The sequence below is a fragment of the Delphinus delphis genome, chromosome 21 (genome assembly GCF_949987515.2).
Source record: "Delphinus delphis chromosome 21, mDelDel1.2, whole genome shotgun sequence".
Lineage (NCBI taxonomy): Eukaryota > Metazoa > Chordata > Mammalia > Artiodactyla > Delphinidae > Delphinus > Delphinus delphis.
The window spans coordinates 22,329,893-22,339,318 of record NC_082703.1 but is presented as its reverse complement, the minus strand read 5'-3'; the positions used below and the strand labels follow the sequence as shown (position 1 = coordinate 22,339,318).

Genomic DNA, 9,426 nt, shown 5'->3' with positions numbered 1-9,426 from the left:
ACTTTCTAAGTGATGTTAATGTCAAACTATGGAAAACAACTCCTTTACCTATCATGCAGCCTCCCTAAGTGTTCTTACTCAATAGTTATATTTACGCTTCCCCTTGTTAGTTCTTGCAAAAGTCCAAAAATAAATGGTAAGATATGACCCTACAGGGCCCTGTGACAGATTGCCAAAATAATCCCTGAAGCCCCTCTTCCAGTTTTCCTTCATTCATCAAAACTACATTGAGCATCTACTACTTGCAAATTCTGGACAGACATGCAGGAAATAAATCACTGCACGTAGGAGGCAGTACTAAGGAAAATATTGCAAACACCCCATAGAATATTTGAACAAGCAGTGCTACAAAGCCCCCCTTGTTCACAGGAAGCCTTTCAATCTGTGCACTGAATTATGTCTACTTAGGACAGCCTGAAAGTCCCCTCCACCTTTGCTGTTGTCTTTCTAGGCTACCCCTTCCTACCTGGCACTTGCCAACTGGTAGCCTTCAGCTGTTAAATACCAAATGGTGGCCTCCAACGTCAGCTAAAGTGGTGTTTCACAAACTGTGAAGGGCACAGGAGTCAACTGGGGATCTGGTTCAAATGCAGGTTCTGATTCTGTTAGGTCAGGGGAGGAGCCTGAGGTTCTGCATTTCTAATGAACTCCCAGGTGACTACTATGCTGCTGGTCTGAGGACCACATCTGAGTAGCAAGTGATTAAGTAAAAAGAACTTCTTTTTTACTGAAAACAAAATACAGCCAACTTCATAAGGCATCCGATTCTAGAGGCATAGGTGTAATGTTTCAGGGCTTCCGTAAGGAGAGAGAAACTGAAGGCATCGGAGCCATTGGATAGACGGTGGGGCTGGTGCCTAACCGTGGTTTCAGAGCTGCTACCTCATTCAGCAAAAACTCAGGTACTAGATCTAAAAATAGAGTTAGAAAGCAAAGAACTAAACTGGGTCAGAGACGAGAACAAAGGAGATACAGACCAAAATCTGGGGAATCACTCTATTACGGATACAGTCTTCCCAAGTCTCTGGTCTCCTTTCAGATTTGGGGTTTAGATAAAAGCCCACACCTTCAGTGTGTGTCCTCATGGCTGGAGACATCCCCCCACCATCACCTGGCTGCTCTGACAAGCACCGTCTCCTGACACGCACTTCCTGCTGACGTCCTTGCTGAGCTGAGAACACTACTCGTGATCAGAGGGAACAGAAGAATTTAGGGTGCTGAGTAATGAAAAGCCCAGAGAAGTCACCAACCCAGTAGGATGTGTGCTGCATGGCTTCTAGGATGGGCACTGGGGGTGACTGGGCACTGAGGGTGACTGCTGTGTTGAGGCTTCTGTACCGGGGTCTGACACAAACACAGACCTTTTCTTCCTCATGAGAGGATACGCCCCTGAGCCATGTCCTTTTCTGAGTGGTGTTCCCAGCCTCTGGCTCACATCAGTGCCCACAACGTGCTGTCATCACTGGACTTGGGAGAAGCAGGAACATGTGGACTGAGGCCCAAGGACACAGTAGATGCCTCTGACAGCGATCACACCAGCCAAAGGCAGCAGGTGTCCTACAGAATGTCTGCCAGTCCTGAATCACAGCGTCCCTACTGGGACTCTCCTTGCAGTAACAGAGGAGTAAACTGAGGCCGTTGGCCCTGGAGGTCACACAGCAAATCAACAAACACTTGAGACAGTGGCTTGCTGTGCGCCATTGTCATTCCCAGTTCCCCTCGTGGCACCTCAGATTCTTCGGTGGGAAAATGGGTATCGGACCTGATGCTCTTCTGGGCTTCTTTCAGAGGAAACATCCTACAGTCCCACATTCTGGGATCCTATTCGCTTCAGAAATAGAGCCCAACGTGGGTTCTCTTTGTGCCTTGACCTCCTGGTACTTCAGAAGTACGGGAGAGTCAGCTACCGCTGTGTTTTCTCCACTCTCTGACAAGACTCCTCACATTTCCCCACTTGATAAAATCCCCAGGCCCACTAATGAATCTACAAAGTCTGTGTATTAAGATGGGAGGAAGAGGGAGAGATTTGAAATCACCCAGAACACTTCGTCTTAGAGCAATTTGGCTGAAATGACCAAATACCCACTAGATTTGTTTTCTTTCCATTCATTACCCCTTCCCCTTCCCAAGCCCATAAACTCTCAGTTTCTAGAGTTGGAAAGAAACACAAAAGAGTCCATTTTTCAGTGTTTGGAAGCTGTATGTCAAATCTATGTAGCTAAAACATTTTTTTAAGTAAAAATAATATTAACAATAATAAACATTTTCTGTTTATGATTGCTGTATTCTCCAACAAAGGTCTTCAGATGCCAGGAGTCTAAGTACAGACTACTATTGAATTAGCATCGTCTAATTTCTAAGTAGTCTTACTTCCTAGCTTTCCTTTGATTTTGATGCTAATGTTTGAATCACTTGAAATGGTCATGCTGTTGAGTTGAGGGGCTTCTGAACTTGGAGCCTTTTTTCAGCCTCACACCCCATGGGAGACACTGCTGGCCACCAAGCACCAGGTGATGTCACCTGTGCGAGGGAGCATCTAAAGGCCCCCCATCATTTGCCTAATTTGGGTCGACTTAACAAACCTCAGGCCAAATACTGGGGCTTTTTTATGGAGAGTGAAGCTTTCTCAGCAACGGGAAAAACTATGAAATGAATGAAAATATCACACAACAGCACAAATCCCACAAAACACCACTATGTGAGAACCACTGTAGAAGTGATTTCCAGGCAAAGTAAAACAATTCATTGAGTAGATAAGCCTTCTTTTAGGTGCTCTGCCTATGTTTACTTCCTTCATCCCAGTGGCCACCTTGTGACCCGGTAGATACAGTAATTATCTCCAATTTACAGAGGAGGAAACTGAGGCACGGCAGGATTCAGTGAACAGCCTGAAGCCTCACCCAGCGGGTATGTGGTGGAGCTGGAATTTGAACGACTGTTTGGCTCCAGGGACCATAGCTCTTCATTATTCTGCTCTCATTTTGAGTGGAAACTCGGTCACCATCAGGGAACACTTTATCACCATACTGGGAAGTAGGAGTAAAGGGACGATGACTGTGAGGGTCCCAGCACCCCCTTTCTGGCAGTGTGATTCAAGCCTTCCTGCCGGGAAGACAAAAATAAAACACACCCTTCCCCTCACCTGAATGGGAAAAGGCTTTCCCAGCCTTCCAGAAGGGGCTGCAGACCCAGAGGACCTGGTGAGGATGGCCACCCCTCCACCCCACTTCCCCTCACTTCCCCACCTTCATTTGGGCCCCTCCCCCAAGCCATACGAGGGGACTTGCAGCCCTGGGCAAGATCTGGAGCGCAGCTCCCAAGCAAACACGGGAAATTAAACAGTTTGCACAGAATGAAGTTTGGCCCGTGGAAGGTGCCCGCAGCTGGCAGTTAACACCAGCTGTAAGAGGATCAACTCCTAGTCCGCTGGCTTAAAAAGGGGATAGGGGTGAGAAGTGTGCGCGCTCCCTTTTACCCATTCACGTTAGTTAATTTGGATGATAAGGGTTCGTGTTTAATCCCCTTGTGTGCGAGTGAATATACTGAAATCGACAACCTCTGAGAGGGCACCGGCGGCTGGCAGAGCAACCTGCGGGAGGGTGCGGGTCGTGCCCAATCCAGCGTGAAGTAGAAAAGAAACGTCGAGAGGAGACTGAGAGTACGACGGGGAGGACACCCTAGGGGTGCGTGGTGCGGATCGAGCCCCACACCTCCCAGACTGCAGCAGGTGGGCTGCTCGCGTCCCCGAGGCCCGGCCCGCCAGGCCCGCCTCTGCGCCCTAGGAGCCCCCTAGGTGCCACTGGAGAGCAGGGCTCCCCCCCAGCCACCTCTGCCAAGGACTAACGACACCCAAAGGGAGAGCCCGGGCCCTGCCGTAGTCCAGCAGAGGAGAGAGAGTTTAGGCAAGGTGGGGAGCAGAGAGGGAGGGAAATATGTGTCAGGAGAGGTCTCAGTTGTTCTCAAATGCAACAGATTAGAAAAAGGTGAGAGCTCAGTGGCTCCGGAGCAGGTCATAGAACAAAAAGCATTTTTACAGTTTCCATCTGCAAGAAACCCGGCCCCCACGCACAGCCCTGGAGCCCCCAGAACTCGGGTTCCGGCGCAGCAAGTGCCAGCGAGGCCTGGCGGTCGGGGAGGAGGCCCCCGGCTGCTGGGCCCGGCTGCCCGCAGAGGCGCAGGCGGAGCAGAGCTCCCAGCCGCCGCCGCCCCCCTCCTGCCCCTCGCGCCAGCCCAGCAAATTTCCTCCCTCCTTTCGGTTCGTGCCTTCCCTCCCTCCTCCTCCCCCGATATATTCGCTCTCTAAAACCATAAAAAAGAGATCAACCTCCCTAACTTCACGGAGCCCTTTTCAGTGACAAATATTGATGCCCAAAGTGTCTGCGCTCTCCCGCCCCCAAACTTTAAGGCGCCCGCGAAAGGGAGACATAAAAAGTTAACAATGCTGTGAAAATATGTTTGCAGAAAATAGACAATCGTTGGATTAAACGTATTCAAGTATGAAATAATGCCTTTTTGTGTCAAAACTTGGGCGATGGGCGGGTACAAAAGTTCCCTGTGGCAGCTACTTGCTCCCTTTGTGAGCCGTGCGCTTTGGCGTCTCCACTTGGGCGCATTACTTAGAGCCCTCTAAGCGCGATTGTTTCTCCCTTTCTAATGACATTTACCGGATCAAAACATGCTGTTAATTCGATCAGAAGGCTTCACCCTCTCTGACAAAGCCACAATAATTTCTCCTGAAGTTTGTTAAATTGACCAAAATTAGGCAAATGAATAGGGGTCTGTAGGCGCCCCCTCTCGCAGGTGACGTCGCATAATGCTCGCCTGGGCCAGCTGCATTCCCCCTTTTCTTCTCAGCCCACTCTTCTCCGTGTTGCCCCCCAATCCTCCCACCACCCCCCTCACACACACACACACACGCACACACACTCACACACACGCCTGCCTGTCTTTCCTCCCCCACCCTCTGGCATTATTAAAATTTAGCCCAATGAAACTATTCATACTTTTCAATGGACATTTTCCTTATAGGATAATAGGCTACAAATTGAGCCTCTTCCCCCCGCGAAGAGAAAGCCCGAGGGGGGGAGAAAAGAAAGGCGGCGATGTGGTCAGGGAGTAGGGGGGAGCGTCGCGTGCCAAAGACCTGCGGGAGGGGCGAGGCGAGGCGGGAGCCTCTTGTGCCCGCCGCAGCCCCACACCTGCCGGGATGTCCGGACAAATAAAGCGGTGTAAACAAAAAGGGGGGAGATGGACGTGTCACCAAGTCGTGTGAGAAAAGCCTGGGAACAAACGGGGCGCCTCCGTCTCCAAGAGCTCTCCCTTGAACCCGGCGGAACAGCCTATTAAAGGCTTACTTAATTACTTTAATGACTCTGGACAGGCTTTAAAACGCACTCGGCGCTGAGACTGCGGGCTTGCTGGGATTTGTAAACAGGCAATCGTGTGAGACTCAGCGGTGGGACTAAAGGAGGCGACACTGTTTTGTGAGGGTCCTCGCCCCCCGGCGCCCGCGGCCGCTGCGCCCCTGCGCTCGCTCGTCCGCCGGCGCAGGTTTACCGCCTCCTTCCCGCCCCGGCTGTTGCCATGCTAATGTTATTCCCCCGCCGGTCACGTGTCCTTTGAAGGGCCACGTGGATTAACAAAGCTGATCTGCCCCCAGCTCGCCCCCCTCGGCTGCTAATTTTTTTTTCTTAACTTAAAAAAAAAAAACTGATCTTGAATGCATGCATCCCCCAAACGCAGCTCCCCTAATCCTATGGAATAATTCAAGTCGTGAATGCACTTGGAGCCCTGGATGACCGCTTTATAAGGCAGCCCCTGGTAGTTGGGAGGCTGCAGTCTACCTGGGACACTCGAGGAGGCACACGAGGCGAAAAGTGGACGGGTGCCTCGCGCCACCGCCTCTCCCGAGGGCGCGTACTGACCAGAATGTCAGGAAAGCTCAAGGAACGCAAAGTGAGTCGGCTGAGCCCAGATGGCTCTTGCGCCAACAGGGTGGGGGCGTCTGACGCCCGCAGCACCACCTGGCTGGACCGACGGGCAGGGACATTATCACACGGGACTTCTCCTGGAGAGGAATCCTGAGTGGTTTGGGAAGGGGATGAGGATAGAGGGAGGGGACGCCTCAGTCAGGGAGGAGCCCACGCCTGGAGGCTGGTGGCCACCTCCCCACTGCCCTGGTGCTCAGCACGGCGGTGTGGCCCAGCGGACGCTGGAAAGGGAGCGCACCAGCGCGGGTGTGAGAAGGCAGAGCTTATGTGACCCACTGTGGAGGGACAGGGGCCTGGGGCGAGTCCCTGGGCAGCGTTGAGGGCTGGGAGACAGCTGTGCCAGCCGTGCCTTTCACGACTCTCTGGGCAAAGCCATCCTAAACGTACAAACCTCTGTTCGCAGAGAACCCCCGTTTCCCACAAAGTGATAGAAAAGCGGAGGAGAGACCGGATTAACCGCTGTTTGAACGAGCTGGGCAAGACGGTGCCCATGGCCCTGGCGAAGCAGGTAACGTCGGCGGCCGAGAAAACGGTGCTGGCGCTGGGGATCCTCTGCCGCCACTCTCGGCAGTGATGCCGGGAGTCTGGAGCCTGAGAGGGCCTTGCACGTGTGGGCTCCCTTCCCGGGTGCCCGAGCGCTGAGTGAGCCCCGGGCGGCCCTCGCGCAGATCCACAGCAGCGACCCACTCGCTGGTCCTCTCCGGATAAAACCTTGCACCCAGCCTGCCCGGGTTGGCCGGCACCCGCTGGGCCGCTTCGAGGAGCCCTTCCTCCTTTTGCAGAGTTCCGGGAAGCTGGAGAAGGCGGAGATCCTCGAGATGACCGTTCAGTACCTGAGAGCTCTGCACTCCGCTGATTTTCCCCGGGGAAGGGAAAAAGGTGGGCGCGGGTTGCGCAAAGGGGAACCTGGACAGGGACCGTGCGCCACACGGAGACCTGGGGGCGGGAGTGGGAGTGAAGCGGCGCTCGCTAGAGGTCTCTCGCTCTCTGGATGCTGCCGGGGCGGGGGTGGGGGCGGGGTGGAGGTGGGAGCGGACTCCTGTGAAAGCTAGGGGGACTGGAGCACAGGTGTCTGGGGATACAGGTTCCGCGGTCTCCTCTTAGGTGGGGAGGGTGGGGTCAGACTCTTAAGGAAAAGGAAGTCGCTAGCTGGCGTTTTTCCAGTCTCCAGAGTAACAAGAGGAGAGGGCGGGCGTCCAACGGAAACTCCGGCCAGGAAACGTGATGGGAGGTGCTTGGCCCCCGCCTCGCGCTCCCGGTCGGAAAGGGCGCTCACAGTTTTTTTCTTTCTACGGTTTTTCTCGCCCTTCCAGCAGAACTGCTAGCGGAGTTTGCCAACTACTTCCACTACGGCTACCACGAGTGCATGAAGAACCTGGTGCATTACCTCACCACCGTCGAGAGGATGGAGACCAAGGACACCAAGTACGCGCGCATCCTCGCCTTCTTGCAGTCCAAGGCCCGCTTGGGCGCCGAGCCCGCCTTCCAGCCGCTGGGTTCGCTCCCGGAGCCGGATTTCTCTTATCAGCTGCACCCAGCGGGGCCCGAGTTCGCAGGCCATAGCCCTGGTGAGGCGTCCGTGTTCCCGCAGGGCGCGGCCCCGGGGTCCTTCCCCTGGCCACACGGCGCGGCCCGCAGCCCGGCGCTGCCCTACCTGCCCAGCGCGCCCGTGCCTCTTCCGAGCCCTGCGCAGCAGCACAGCCCCTTCCTGACGCCCGTGCAGGGCCTGGACCGGCATTACCTCAACCTGATCGGCCACGCCCACCCCAACGCCCTTAACCTGCACACGCCCCAGCACCCCGCGGTGCTCTGACGCCGACTCGCCTGCAGATTTCTTTGCGCTTCGGGCGCTGCCTGGGAGAAATACTGTATATTGTACAAGTGTAAATACGGTGCCAACAAAAGAGATGGGTGGGGGAAGGCCAAAAGCGAGAGTCTTCTGAAGGATCTCCCCCATGGCAATAAACGTTTTCTGAAGGTACCAGAAAGATGGATTTCTTGTTACCTTCTGCTCTTCCAAAACCCACCCCCTCCGAGGTGTCTCGGGCGCAAGGCTGATAGGGGCCAAGGTGACGGCCCTCAATAGTCTGGGTGGGGAAGGGGGCGGGTCGCTGCGGTGTCTGAGGAGGCGGGGAGGCTAAGTGGAGGGGTCGCTTCCAGGCTGGATTCGCGTTTCCCCCGGGGCTCCAGACCCGCACGTGCCTCGGGCGCACCTTGGGCATTTGCCTGGGGGAAGGGCAGACTCGAGGAACAGGGCCCTCAGCTCTCAGAAAGTACAAATCGAAGGACCCTCCCCAAGCTGGCTTTGGCGGACTTTCGCCAGTTCCGACCTGGGCGCCCTTCCCTAACCCGGGACGAGGCCCCGGACACGCGCGCACCACATGCCCGCTGGTCTGGAGCGCGCCGAAACTCAGACCATCGGGATGCGTGACTAGGTTTACGGCCTCAACCTGTCTGGTAAAAAATATGTAGAGGAGGTAGCTTCCGAGTGTGGCTTAGAAACAACAGACGATGAAGTTTATCTTCGAATGACAACTACTCGTCGGCACCGAAGGGTTCGGGAAACTGGAGTTGCCTTTGGCGCACAAATCAGCTCAGCTTAGGGGCCGCTGGGCAACCTGGTGAGAGGCCGGCAGCGACCGGGTTGGGAGACGTGCTCCCCCGAAAGGATTGTTCCCTCTGCCCACACCCACATCCGGCCACTGGTGCGGCGTTGAGACGCTGGGTTCTTGGGCCTGCTGAGAAAGGCTTCTCCACCTTTTCCTGGGGGTGGGGGATTTTAACCTTCTCGCTCCACCCAGAACATAGGAACGTTTTGGGGTCTAGGGAAGACTTGGCTAGTGATCTGTAAGGGGCTTGTAGTTTTCAACGACAATTCGATCTGTCTTACCCACAAAACAGCAATACATTTAAAATAACAAGCTGAAATCAGGTTTTTCTAGGACCCAGAGAGCAAAATAAGCCTCACTGTTGTTCTATGTTAACTGGTAAAATGAACAAGGTAACCAACCCGTTAAAGTTGTCTTTGTGAGAATTTAAAATTTTTCCTTCATTGATTTTTTTCTTTGTCTTTTCTTTCTGTTCCCGTTCCCTTTGATGCCCTTTAAATAACTCAAAATTAGGTAGCAGGTTTTCCTGTTTCCTCAGGCCATTTAGCTGAACTACGATTATTTGTCACCGCTCAGGTTAGCTGGAGTGCAATAAATTAACTTATTCCATTTCTGTGGACAGGGCTTAAGGGAGCTCTGACCTAGACTGTTTACTGAGGTCATGGAGGAAGATGGCCTACAATTTATAAACCCTCAAACTTGATTACAGAGACAGGACCAAAAATACCACACACACACACACACACACACACACACACAGCCACTTCATTATGTTGTCCATAAAGTGAAACTTAAATCTTAAATGTGTATGTTTTGGGGGCAGGGAG

At 53.8% G+C, this 9,426-nt stretch overlaps 1 protein-coding gene across 2 annotated transcripts; it reads left to right on the top strand.

Moving 5' to 3' along the window:
- The first annotated feature begins 5,928 nt into the window (after positions 1-5,928).
- HELT (helt bHLH transcription factor) lies at positions 5,929-7,803 on the top strand. Of its 2 annotated transcripts, none has more exons than XM_060001290.1 (4): positions 5,929-5,955; positions 6,394-6,498; positions 6,773-6,869; positions 7,307-7,803. In XM_060001290.1, exons 1-4 carry the CDS (start codon positions 5,929-5,931, stop codon positions 7,801-7,803), a joined length of 726 nt encoding a protein of 241 aa, XP_059857273.1. The 2 variants fall into 2 exon arrangements, with proteins under 2 accessions (XP_059857273.1, XP_059857272.1); XM_060001289.1 differs by having other exon boundaries at positions 7,304-7,803.
- Positions 7,804-9,426: the final 1,623 nt, after the last annotated feature.